At 50.0% G+C, this 12965-nt stretch overlaps 4 protein-coding genes across 4 annotated transcripts; 3 read left to right on the top strand and 1 right to left on the bottom strand.

Annotated features, from left to right (window-relative positions):
• Positions 1 to 383: 383 nt before the first annotated feature.
• Positions 384 to 3379, top strand: FPRO_00460 (uncharacterized protein; the record flags this gene model as incomplete). The annotated part of the gene is made up of 5 exons (XM_031225366.1): positions 384 to 432; positions 515 to 924; positions 975 to 1524; positions 1575 to 2099; positions 2151 to 3379. 5 exons carry the CDS (start codon positions 384 to 386, stop codon positions 3377 to 3379), a joined length of 2763 nt encoding a protein of 920 aa, XP_031076010.1.
• An 823-nt stretch (positions 3380 to 4202) lies between these two features.
• FPRO_00459 (uncharacterized protein) lies at positions 4203 to 5828 on the top strand (the record flags this gene model as incomplete). The annotated part of the gene is made up of 5 exons (XM_031225367.1): positions 4203 to 4410; positions 4465 to 4557; positions 4604 to 5227; positions 5277 to 5588; positions 5611 to 5828. 5 exons carry the CDS (start codon positions 4203 to 4205, stop codon positions 5826 to 5828), a joined length of 1455 nt encoding a protein of 484 aa, XP_031076011.1.
• A 1394-nt stretch (positions 5829 to 7222) lies between these two features.
• Positions 7223 to 7888, top strand: FPRO_00458 (uncharacterized protein; the record flags this gene model as incomplete). Its single annotated transcript, XM_031225368.1, has 1 exon — positions 7223 to 7888. One exon carries the CDS (start codon positions 7223 to 7225, stop codon positions 7886 to 7888), a length of 666 nt encoding a protein of 221 aa, XP_031076012.1.
• A 641-nt stretch (positions 7889 to 8529) lies between these two features.
• Positions 8530 to 8916, bottom strand: FPRO_00457 (uncharacterized protein; the record flags this gene model as incomplete). Its single annotated transcript, XM_031225369.1, has 1 exon — positions 8530 to 8916. The coding sequence occupies one exon, from the start codon at positions 8914 to 8916 to the stop codon at positions 8530 to 8532; it is 387 nt and encodes a 128-aa protein (XP_031076013.1).
• Positions 8917 to 12965: the final 4049 nt, after the last annotated feature.

Genomic DNA, 12965 nt, shown 5'->3' on the forward strand with positions numbered 1-12965 from the left:
ATTGGCCAACGTTTGACGGACCTACCAGAAAAGCATAATTTTTTGATCCAAGAACAACATAATTGGACACAAACATGAACCTTCAGTGATTCAGCAGAACGCCAACTTGATACTTGCCCTCATCGCATGCATACATCACCGAGGTTCTTCTGTTTTGAGGTGACTTCTTCGAGTTTTGCCGCCCCAGTTTTCTTCTGTGTATCGATAGTAGATTTCGTAGGGCCGTTTTGGAGGGCAAAAACTTCCAACAATCATCATCCGCCGTATCGACGACTACGCCGCCGCGCCGAACAGCACCACGCCTCGCGCCTATCCCTGAGAGATACTCTAAATCTACCATTGGACACTGCTTTCATTGCTTATGCTTTAGTGAAGTCGAAATAATGGCTGAGCCTGGCCAGCCAGAGCTCAACGCGGGAATGTCCCCGACGGGTGCGTACATGTCCCGCTGCTTCCCGGCAGACATCTGTCGCGACGGACGAACCTTGCTCAATGCTGACTGTAGTGACTCTAGGGATCAAGAAGGAGCCCACTAATGAAGCTGACATTCTCGAGGGCCTCGGGCTCGACCTCGATTCCATCATGCAAGCTGCGACTAAACGACCATTCGAAGACGAGTCTAACGGCGACGACCCATCTAAGAGGGTGAAGACTGAAGCCGAACCTCCCTCTGAGAATGCACTCGATCTTCCTCAAGGCGCTGAAGAAGAACTCGAAGATGGCCTTGCGCTTCTCGTACAGAATGCGCTAAGCAATGTCAATGACTTCGTCTTCGGTACCTCAAACGATCCTATGGAAATTGATGGCATTACCGACCATAACCTGCCTCCACCACCTCCTCCACCTTCTCCCCCCCCAGTCTCGTTCTTCTCCGACCCTCAGAAGTATTTGCGCAAAGCCAGTCGACATGCGCTTGGTAACTTGGTAGGTGGCGCGACTTGAGAGATACCACAGCGCTTACATGGGTGGGATAGGCACTTTCTGTCCTCCTCTTATTCTCGCAATCATTCGACGACTCGATAAAACCTATCCAAGATGCCGATTCACAACACGCAAAGTCATTTCGCGACCTCCAAGCTTCTTTTGCGCAGATCAAGCAAATATACTCTTCGGGGCCTATTCTATCAGCCGACGACCCAGACCTCCACGACCACGAATCCCGCACGATCCTCGACCTAGCGAACCTTGCTCAATTCGGTATCTGGCTATTACAAACCACGCCATCCTATTCCGAAGCTCATCAGCACTTCCATGCCATCTTCAGAGGCCAAGTTTCAGACCTTGGTTCGGATGCGCTCGATCTCTACCTTTCCCTCAAAACCCAAGTAGCCATCGATGCGCTTGCTACAAAAACCCAGGAACAATCCAAGGAGCAGGTTTTGGAAGAGGCACTAATCAAGGGCATGGAGGAAAAGCTACGGGGGCTTCATAACGGGCTCGATCTTACGCCTGCCGATTCTGAGTTCATCACTTCCGTCCGAGCGAGGAAAACGTCGCTTGAGGGCGAAGCTTCTACCGAATCTGGTGAGTGATTTGTCGGCAACGAAGTAGAGCTTACTACTCACCAGTACTAGCTGTTTTGAGAGAAAAGTACAAGGTCGACGATTTATTGCGTCAAGTCTCGACATGTGTAAAGACACGGCTCGCGTTGATGTCAGACCTTGGATCAAGATTAGGCCATCCTATGCGATCTAGCGAAGAGACTGCAGTCGACCTCTTGGGCGATACAACCGGCGATGCGAATCTCGACTTGGACGATCTCTCATCCTTCTTTGAGAAGACAGCTTCTGGACTTGTTCAGGATGCTTTGGCTGGACTGACTGAAGATACCACTGCCGCCCCTGCCGAGGCAAATACTCAGCCTGAGCAAACACCCACTGTCGCCGAAACAATCGAACCGCCAGCCGCAGTCGAGCCTACCAAGAGCCCCGAGAAGGAACCTACCTTGACTCCTCAGACAAACGGCAAAGTGGAATGCACCCAACAAGATTACAAGGAGCTGGAGGCGCTGGTAGCCCAAAGCACAGATCACTATGTCAAGACTACACTACATGGCTTGTCGCCGGTACCCTATCAGCCTACAGTCCCAACAAGCACGAGTGAGTTAGGTCTCAGAAGAAGACAAAGCTCATTGGCTAATGTGAACGCAGCCCAAACATATCTAAACCAGCTCCAACAACAACAAGCCCAGAACCCGTACTATACATCATTTACGCAAAGTATCCCTGAGCCTCAACCACCACCTCAAGAACCGGGTCATCAGCTCCCACCACATCAAACCTGCTCAAGTGCATTGCTGTACGACAAGGCTCGTCAAGCAGCCCTCTCCAAGAATGCATCGCATACAAGAAGAGAAGGCATCCACTCAACACGTCGGCCGTGGACTCAGGACGAAGAGAAGGCTCTCATGGCAGGCTTAGACTTGGTCAAAGGGCCCCACTGGAGTCAGATACTCACCTTGTTTGGGGCGCAGGGCACGGTATCAGATATACTCAAAGATCGGACACAAGTCCAGCTCAAGGACAAGGCTCGTAACCTCAAATTGTTCTTCCTCAAGACCAACTCTGAGATGCCATATTATCTCCAGGCAGTCACTGGAGAACTCAAGACACGAGCTCCCACACAGGCAGCGAGAAAGGAGGCTGAAGAACGCGCAAGGATGACCTCGGAGGAGGACCAGGCTAAGATTCAGGGAATCATGACACTGGCTGGAGGGTTGCATAACTCTCCACAGGGACAGGGAAGGGCTGCAGGAACACCAGCATCAGCCGTTGGTTCAGGAGTTATGACGCCTGCTCAAAATGCGGCCCAGGCAGCGTCGTCGCAGCAAAGCCAGGTGCACAATCAAGCAGCTGCCCATTCGTATAACTCAGCCACTTCATCGGGATATCCACCGTCGACTTTGCCGCAGTCAAGGCCAAGCGTTATGTCGGTAACACAACAGTCGCCCCATCAAGCAGCGCATCCTCAATCACAAATGTCTATGTCGCCTCAGACGCCGCGATCCCAGCAGCAGCAACTACCTCAGCAGCAGCACAGTGCTATGCACTCTCCCGCCCACGCCCAGGCTGCTGCTCAAGCTCGTTCCCATACGTCGACACCCGTCGGACAGCTACATCACTCCCCGCCGCCACAACATACACCAACTCCTCAACCAGCTACTCAACACCATCCTCAGCCTCACTTCCCGCCAGCTCCGCATACTCAGCTCACGTTCCCATCTCCTCCTCCACCTGCAAACGCCACGCCTAATTTACCCGCGCATGGACAGGTGCCAGTTCCAGATACGCAAACACAGATGGATCAACACATGCACGACAATGCTGCGGAGGCAGCGCTGCTGCAAGGACTTCAGGCAGCAGTCGCAGAGTCTATGTAACACAACGTTACACAATATGCTTGAAAAGACGACCACATACAGTGGGATTCTTTTTGATGCACAACCTTGTTAGGCTCAAAGAACTGTTTGGTGTTTCTGTTTACTTTTTCTCATGCTTATAAATGTTGATTTTGAATGTGGACCAGTTGCTCTAAAGCGAGCCATGGCAACTAGGTACGCATCAGAGGGTGCTAGGCGCAGTTGGCTATATTCTTTTCCGCGCGAAAAGAAAAGTTTATTCTTCTATAGATAAGAAAGCCTCGATGGCTGAATTTAAGGAAAGAGGAGGGAGGGGGAGAGAGACTGGAGGGACAGAGACAGTGTAGTGAAGTGGAAGTCTGGCTGGGAATGATACCACGAATCAGGAGGTGAAATGATAGACGATGACTGGAAACAGCGGGAGATAGACAATTGAATCATCCCTAAACTTCAACAACCATTTTACTCTGGTACTGTGATATGCCGTGCTACTCACGATGAGTCAAGATTGAAGATTGCCATCGTGGGTGAGGTTACTCATGCCACAAGGTTGAAATGCCTGAGTCGCCTATTCGCAATCTTGCAGCCGGGAGCTTGCAAGGGCATCCCAGTGGTTCGTTTCACGCTGCAGCTCGCCGTGTGTCCTGCATCGGTAGTGATACAGATCCACGTTGGTGGCAGCCCATGACTCCGGCTCTCTATCTTGTGATACGTGCCGTGGACGTTCAGGTCAAGGCAGAGCCGCATGATCATGATAAATGAGGTTATAAATTGCCGCCTTCGTCCTGATTTTGGGGCTAGGGCCTGAAGTGCTGCGAGACAATACACTTTACCCCTTTTCAACATGTATCACATACCATATGAACTAAGGCGCGGCTGGGATTCGACCTGTGCGGCGTCAGGGACTATATGTCGCAATCCTGCAGTCAGAATTCAGGTGAATGGGCGGATGTATCCGTCGATTTATTGCGAGTTCCATGCGTGCTGGCAAATTCAGAACGGGCGAGCATGCCTTGAGCAGAAGTTACCCAGAGCCTCTGTTTGCGCTCGGCGTGAGTTGTTATCACCAATTTCTAACCAGGGTCAAATGGCTAATGACTAGGTAGACCTTCATTGTCAGGCAATAGACAATGGAACGAGATGTACTTTGGATGTTAAGCAAGGGGATATGTTGGCATACAGATACTGCCCACAGCTTCGTAAGACAGTCCTCGCACTCTCTGACTTCAAAGCTAATAACTACAGATCTTTGTGAATATCAGGATTGTCAGAATCTGAGATCACGACATCACGATCAATACCTGCCGCTCTGCGACGATCACCGCTGTCAATACGACAGCTGTCGGAATCCTAGAGACGGCGGCGCTGGTGTGTTCTGTCGATCTCACACTTGCAACGAGCCTTACTGCGGTGCCTTTGCTCCAGGCACAGATCCAGACGATCCTCAACGCTTCTGCGAACGTCATCGTCAATGTCTTAGACCGCACTGTCCACGTCTCTGCCATACTCGCGAGAACGGACACCCCACACCTTTCTGTGGTGCGCACTATTGCGAGGCACATGACTGCGACGATGGTCGCGAGAGGGGTGCTTTCTGCCAAGCGCATACGTGTGTCGAGCCAGGCTGTGTAAGAGGGAGGCAGACGCCTGGTGAGTATTGCAGGGAGCATACGTGCCGGACTTGGAACTGCCGCATGAGAAAGATTGGGAGGGAGTTTTGTCCGCAGCACGAGTGTGCCTATGATGGCTGTGATGCTGAAGTGGAGGAGGGTAGGTTTTGCGGTCGTCACTATAGTAGACATATTGGGGCTAGATATGGAGGAAGAAGATATCCGGCCCCAGGGATGAGATATCCCATCTACGACGACGGTGAGTTCACTTGATCGATTCTGTTACAGCTGCTGACTCGGATTTCAAGGGATAGATCCCTATGATATGTGTCCAGGCATCCAAGACAGAAGAGGATGTGGCCGAAGACCTGAACACGACAGTCCATTCTGCCAACGCCACGTCTGTCACGTCCCCAACTGTCCAGCCCCTAGGACCCGATCATCCCAGTTTTGCGTTGGTCACGAGTGTCCTATAGAAGGGTGTCCTCGCCCAAGGAATACACGGCCCCGCAGGATTAGAGATGGCGACTCGCGATTTTGCGATGAGCATACCTGCAGCCATCCTGGTTGTCCTATGCATGCTGATGAAGGCTCAGATAGATGCATGCTTCATGGGCATGGTATGCCTATGTATAGGAATAGGAACAGAAATAGGATGGGGGATGGCGATGGGGCCAGAATGGGAAGAATTCCTCGAGGTTTCCGGAACCGAAACTACGATGATGAGGATGAAGATGACGATAGGCTCCCGTTTCGTCAACGACAGTTTGGATGGGCTCAGCCAAGAAGCAATCAATTCGCAGCATGGGGTAGAGCAGTATAATAGCACCAAGGGGTGGCTCATTTTAGCCAGACACTGAGCCACGGGTGACAAGGACTGGTTTGTTGGGGGCCGTCTTTGGTAGGTAGGATATATTAGTACTTAAAGTAGAATGTAAATTGAGGCTATTCACAAAGACATTCGCGATTGTGGATGCAGGCAGGGTCTTGACCGTGGCTGGGCCGAGCCGAAGAATAAAGTGCTTGCATTTTGATTTCTGCAAGGGCAAGCGGAAATGCAAGGGGTCCCGTGGTGACGATGATGCCTATTTTTGAAGATGATGGTGTTGAAGAGGAGAGACTGGAGGCCTGATGTACCTGTCATGCGGACAAACACAGTCATTGACAGATTCTACACTGTATATCTTGCACTAATGGTATGGCTGTTCACAGTGTCATCATCCTGTATGTACAGTCCCCTCTAGGTCTCTTGACTATCAGCCCAACCACGCGATGTCCCGCTCACGCTCATCAGGAACCAACACCTGCACATGCACGTCACTCAGCTAAAGATGCACGACACATGGCGATTTTGATCTTCTATAGGTGCCCTTTCTTTAGTAGCATTCATTAGCCGCAGCCGCCTGCGCTTTAATCTCGTTGATCTCTTTGACGCGCTTTGACAACTTCACTAATACATTGACCTGTCAGTTCAACTCGTCGCCAAAGAACTTACAAGCTCCGATCAATGCATAGACGCAGCATTGTCTATTACAAGTCTTGTCTCGTCAAACTATTGTATCTGGTTGAGTCCTCTGGGCGTTTGCTGACTTCCTCTGTCTGTCTGTCTGCCTGCTCTGAAAATGACCACCATCATCAATGAGACAAAATCAACAGATGGCCACGCGCCACTCCAAGGACTCCAAAATATTCATGTTGGTTCTTCTTTTTCAACCTAAACTAATTTTAAAGTCCCATACTATGTAAATGCCCTGCCACAGTTTGAGTCCTACGCTCCAACTCAGACACTCACTTACACTTTACCACATCATACGCTTCTATAAGCCACGATGTTGAGAATTTCGCGCCCGCGTGCTTCTCAAAGTGGAACATTCAAGTCAGAGTGTCTTTAATGCGAGTTCTCCGTGATTGTTTCATCATAAGTGATTGCTTATAAAAACCATTTGCTCCTCACGGGCATAATTCCCTTGTTCAAACACTTCTGACCTTCTTTGATCACCTGCATTGACCCGACTGTCTCTTTCAACTGTCATTCTTTATATCCGTGGGAGCTATTTCGAGACAATAATAGGTCATTCATATCACTGCAAGACCTTTTTATAAGTCTCAGGTCATCGAGACACTCTCCTTATATCTTCCATCATACCCAACTATCTTAAACGCGGATCTTCTGTCTTCTAAACTTGACGCAACTCTCGACTATCTCGACCATCCAACACAAAAAGAAACTCAGTGAAACTAAACATCGATCGACATGTCTCGTCGCTGTTATGTCGAGACCAGTCCTGATGGACGTCCTCAACTCGTAACCATCAAGCGCTCCCGATCTTACCACCACTCCCACCGCCATCCTTGCGACTACTACAAAGTCAGCCGCGAAGAATGGAGAACACTTGTACGACAGAACGAACTTCTCGATGAGGCCAACCAAGCATACGCCTCCCAGAACGAAACCCTTCGATCTCGGCTTCACAGCTCCGAGGCAGAGACTCATCGACTATGCCACGTCGTCATCCCCTCTCTAAACGACCAAATCGCCAAACTCTCTCGCGAGAACGAATGTCTTCGTCGTGCAGCCGAAAAGCCCTGCGATCCCCCAGTTCACACCTATCACTTCGAGCTGGAGACGCTGGGCGCCAAGATATGCAGACTTGAAAAGGAGAACAAGACTCTACGAGATGACAATGGAGATCTTCGCTTTAGAGTACGCGAGCTGTCTAAGCAGATCGACCAGAGCATCAGCCGTAGAGTTGCAGACTTGACTAAGCAGATCGAGTACTGGACGAACCAGTCTGGATTCTGGAAGAAGAAGTACGATGAGCTACGCGAGCGACATCTTGGTCTCATTACAATTGTCGAGTCCAAGACTGAGAAGATGGAGTATTACGATGATGTTCTGAAGCGACGGCGCGTTTGTTAATGTCTTATTCGGCCTTTCTTTATAACCTTGAATGGTTTTGTTATGAGTATCATGATATTATTTAAATAGAACAATAGTCAAGGTCCAGACGGGTCCTTGCTCCTACCTTTGTTAACACCGCCATCATCTGGCACTATTCCCTTTCACGATTCCTTTCTTCCATAGAGGCCTTGTTCTTTTGTTGCCAAGGTATCAAGAAGCCTCTCAATCTCATTTGGTGGTTTACTGACACTCTGCAGTTGGATATTCCCCTTTCTGGATAGAGGTTAGGTTTCGGGTCATATGAGCTCAAGGTAACCTATGTCTTTTGCCATGGTTACATTCTACTACAAGAGGAGGTATAGCAATACGTTAGACGGAGCTGGCTCATACACAGATACTCTTTGTGACTGAGTAGAGAGAATGATAGTCTCCCACTAAGAACAACTTGCACCCTTCATGGATTGACAAACATAACTATTCTATGTGGCCGCGTGGCCAAGGTAGACTGCATAAGTGCTATCTCGTGACGTATGAGTCCCAACATAAACAAAAAGGAGGGAATGGTCATGGGAACTCGACTCAACTCGGGGTAGTATCCAGATATAAAATGTCTTAAGAAACTTCACTTTTGCAAAGACACTAAGCATCAGGTAAGCAAACTAGCAACAGAAAAATATCGCTAGGGATCTACAGTTCCTTCTAAGCTCGACAGAAGCAAAAGGAACAGGCTGGATTGTAATTGTTTGAGCGTTCTGCACTGCCATGGCGTAATGTGGCATGATGGCAGTGCATTTGAGCCGCAATAATCGCATGCTTTGTAAGACGAATGTTCTCGACGGCTCGATATGCACACAGGTACCTTGCTGTCTACTGGCGAACCAAACTAAACTCTGCGTTTTTGTTTGTAATGAGCCGAGCACTCTACGCGGTGGAACGCGATATCCCGTGGTATCGCGCATCTTGTCCCGAAACTCGTGGGGCATGTCAAAGATAACGACGACGTGAAATGGAGGGGCAGGCGAGGCACCCAAGGAGAGAGGGGTCATGACTGAATGACCAATAGAGGCGGCCTCAAAGTTAGAAAACAGGCGGGAAATGGTGAAAGAAAAAAGTCCTATTCTAGGCAGAAGGGGACTTTGGCACCATAAGGATTGGTCGGCTGGTTTAAGTGGAAAAAGGCGACCAGGATAACCTTTGGGGGCCGGCAAGACATTGGACGTTGATGTGTGGAACTGGTGGAGGAGCGGTTTGAGAATACGCATGCATATATGGCAGTGCCTTGATCCGTGAAAGGACAGTCTGGTGAGGGTGTGGTAGCAAGGGGAAATGGCTGCACACCGAACTACCTACCTAGTATCGAGGTTTGAGGGACCGTTCCGTACCGTGAATGAAGGGTGTGGAGTGGACGGGAGGGACCCGTAGTGGTGGTATCGTGACGGATGTGGAGGAAGTTGAGCATGACATGAAAGCGCCAAGAGGTGTGCGTCTGAAAGCGGGTGACCAGTGCGAAGAGGTTGCGAGGCCTGGCTCGAGGTTGCCTGGGTGAAGTAAAGTTGGTCTAGTAGCTGGGGTGCAGTATTTTCACATGACCTTTCCTAACAGCATTATCCAGTTGACTCACATGGAGGGCCTCAGAATAAATTGGTCGCGCTTATCAAAACAGGGGCTGTGTAGAGTGTAGAATCTAGGAATGACAAACAATTTGATCAACAAATTGCATTGTAAAAAAACGGCATCCCTTGACCTCGAGTGTGCGTGACTTGAAAAGGCGATATCGCAATTTGATACGCCTTTGGTTGAGAATCGCCAGCAAGCGGGTAGATCCGTAGTTTAATTGGCGATGCCACAGTAAAAGGTTTGACGTCTACTTTCCGAGTACGGAAATCCCATCGAAGCCAGCCTGTCGACCGTCTTAAACCCGCATTGCAAGCCATTTAGCGACCGTTACCGTTACCGTTATAGGCAAACGAAACCTGGAGGTGGATGTGGAGGTGGACGGGAGCAGCCTCCCGCTGGGTCGGTAAGGCAGGGTACGTACTATGCTAGGCTTGGGGCTCAAGACCTCGAGTCGGTACACAAAATTCCACATCTGAAATTGGTCAAAAAGCAGTCAAATTCAGGGGGTGGGAGTTCAAACGCACGCAATAAAGCATAAGGAGCTAGGGCTGGAAACGTGGTAACGGGGTAGCTTGGCGACGGAATGCGGGAATGCAAGGAGAGCCCACGATAATGACGGAGCTCGCTCAACTCAATCCACAAAAAAGCTCATAATCAAGCATTGAATGCCAGCAAGAGTCAAACTAGCTCGAGGCCACCTCACGAGCCGAAAATAAAGGGGGGCGCTTATCAGTCTAATGACCCAGCCCCAGTCAATATCAGACACTCCATTCCCGCCGAGTCAGAATTTTCTATTCTGCCCCAATTTTGTTCTGACAAGCGGGTAGGGAATGAAGCTCGAGCGTTTAGGTTATTAAACCCCCAGGAGCGGGAGGCCCTCCCGGCGGATGTCCCCCGGGTCCGGGCCCAGGCGACCGGCGATGGACAGCGGGCGGCTTCTCGAGGACTAGGGCATGGGTCTTGACTTGAAATGGTTTTGCTCTCCACACACAAGATCTTCCATTCCGGCCTGATGAGCGATGTCTCCCCACGATTATGATGGAATACCAACTAGAAGCGCAGCACGATATCGTACCTACATAGGTAGTGTAAATCGCTTCCCTCCATTCATGATGCGCATGATATCGCACATCCTGCAGAATACATCATGGGTTACCAACCGAAGCCATGCTGCCACTCATCTGCTCCCGGATGCAAGAAAGCGAGCTGAAAGGGTTGGGCGACCAAAGACAAACGAACAAGGGGGGTTTCACACGCATCACATCTATGGCTGCCCTGGTCCAGAGTAACGCACCACGGGAGTTGAAGTTGGATGGATGTTTGCACACACACACGAATTGATTGTAAAGCTTTCTTTCCATGTGCCGAATAAGTCGCATTGACGACAAGGGTGACGGCGCAGAAACGCAACCAACGATACGGCGAAACTTCCATCTTAGCACGTTGCACGTCAAGCGAGCCCCTTCCCTCCGCCAGCCCGATGAGTCACTCTCCTATAGCTTCCGTCCAAAACGGACTCTTTTGGGTGCTTTGTGGGCAGCGGAGGCGCTCCAGGGGCGGCGTAAGAAGTGACTTGGTCGCTCGCTCAGATGGCGGTGTCCGCACCGGTGACGGTACTTAGCCACGAAGCGGCATGAAGCGGAGTCGTCGGCCAGCAAATAATCAACAACACAACCTTTTGTCGAAAATAGGTTGATGTTGGCGAACCAGCATTGCAAACGTTGCGACGATGTGAATCATAATTTCCTCCATATCCTTTTTTGGAGGGTGGTTAGTGGGAGGAATGTAAAATATTCGTGGATATCATGACAATCAACGGAAGTGAAACTGGCTGTTTCCGGCCCCCCCCCCCCCTGTCTGTCATCCAGGGTGTCTGGCTGATGACTGGGGGTAGCTTTTAAAGACGGTGACGATGTCGGCAACGCTTTTCTAAGCCCTCTTCTTTGTCTAGGCCTTTTCTCGTTGCTTTTCCGCTGCAGGTGTTTTCTTTTGCTCTGCCTAGGTTACGGCGTAGCACAGACCAGGGATAATAATACCAATATCCCATATCATGCCCCTTTTTCGGCGATATGAGGGATTCAGGAATCAATGTCCAAGCAAAGAGCCGGGGGTGGTATAAGAGCACAAAAAGACCAGAATTTAGAAGCCGAACCGGCAGAGAAACAGAAAAGGACCCCGGCTTTGACAGGGGTTTAACGTTTGGAGGTGTGGGCGAAGTGGGCATTGGGCTCTAGTCGGCTCCCCTTGGGCACTGAGCGTTGGTTGCGGTCCCTGGTGTTGGCGTCACAGCGCTTTCGCTCATCGACTTTGCGCATACCGCACTGGCGGGTTTAATGTGTTGAGAAAGGATCCATGGCTTGTCTGAAGCGCAAATGCGAGTCTGAGTGTGTGCGCCAGGCCCAGTTTCCATTTACAATGTCTCTGATGTTCCAATCACGAGGTTGGAAAAAGAGTTCCCCTTCACTCCCTCTTTGGTGGTTCTCACACCCTCGACTCCCTTTATTTCTCTCAGTCTGAACAGGGGTTGATGCTATTTTGTAACGCAGTGATGAGGATGGGAGAGGAAGAAAATGGCTGTTCCCTATTCCTCGGGTGCATGTGCGGTGCGGGTGTGTATAGTACCGCATACCTAGGTACCTTAGTATGTAGGATCAGAGGAGGAGTCTGCATTCTGTCTGTCTGTCCCTTTCCCGTCTCTCCGTCTCTCTCCGCGTTTGCGTGCACCGTAATGTACCGACTCTGCATAGACGTGCAGCTGAGTATGTATAGGTGAGACCATAGCAGACCGCAGACAATCGTCTCCTCATCTGCGTTTTGTCGTCATCTGTCCATGTTGAGCATAGATCAAAGAAGAATGAGTGAGTGTATGGATGTAAGTGTTTAAGACGATAGCTGAAAAAGCAGGGAATTCTCCCAGAAACTCTGAGGCAGACACAGACGACAACAACCATGTCTTAGAAGGAGCACCTCATTCACTTCAATTTCCTTTCTTTCCATATTCATACTCTATCCCCTGCCTCTGTGTCTGCCTACCTGCCTTGCTTTGTCTTAGGCCTGGCCCTTCCTTTATTGCGCCCCCCTTCTATAGCCCACCCCCCATTCCAGACAACTAAGACACCTGTAGCCTGTAGGCCTTTTCTTTTTTTTCTCTCCCACAGCCGAGTTTGACAAATCCCATATCAACCCGAATATTCTACTTTTTCCCTCTTCTGCCTGCACCTGAACTCACTTCTCTTTTCACCACACACAGGTTTTTTTCAACCTTTCTCTCGAATATTCTATTCTACTCTGTACTGTGCTACAGGAAGGATATCTCTCTAGCGTCTTTGTTTTACTTGTTGGTAAAGCCATAGTTGACAACTAACTTGAGTTACACCTCAACTCATCTCTCTTAACTCGACGTCACCTTTTTTTTTGCCTTTGTGGCCCCTCGCGCTCCCGCTCCCGTTCCCGCTACAACCCCTCCAGTAGAGAGCCT

Source organism: Fusarium proliferatum (genome assembly GCF_900067095.1).
Source record: "Fusarium proliferatum ET1 genome assembly, contig: FPRO_scaffold001, whole genome shotgun sequence".
Classification (NCBI taxonomy): Eukaryota; Fungi; Ascomycota; class Sordariomycetes; order Hypocreales; family Nectriaceae; genus Fusarium; species Fusarium proliferatum.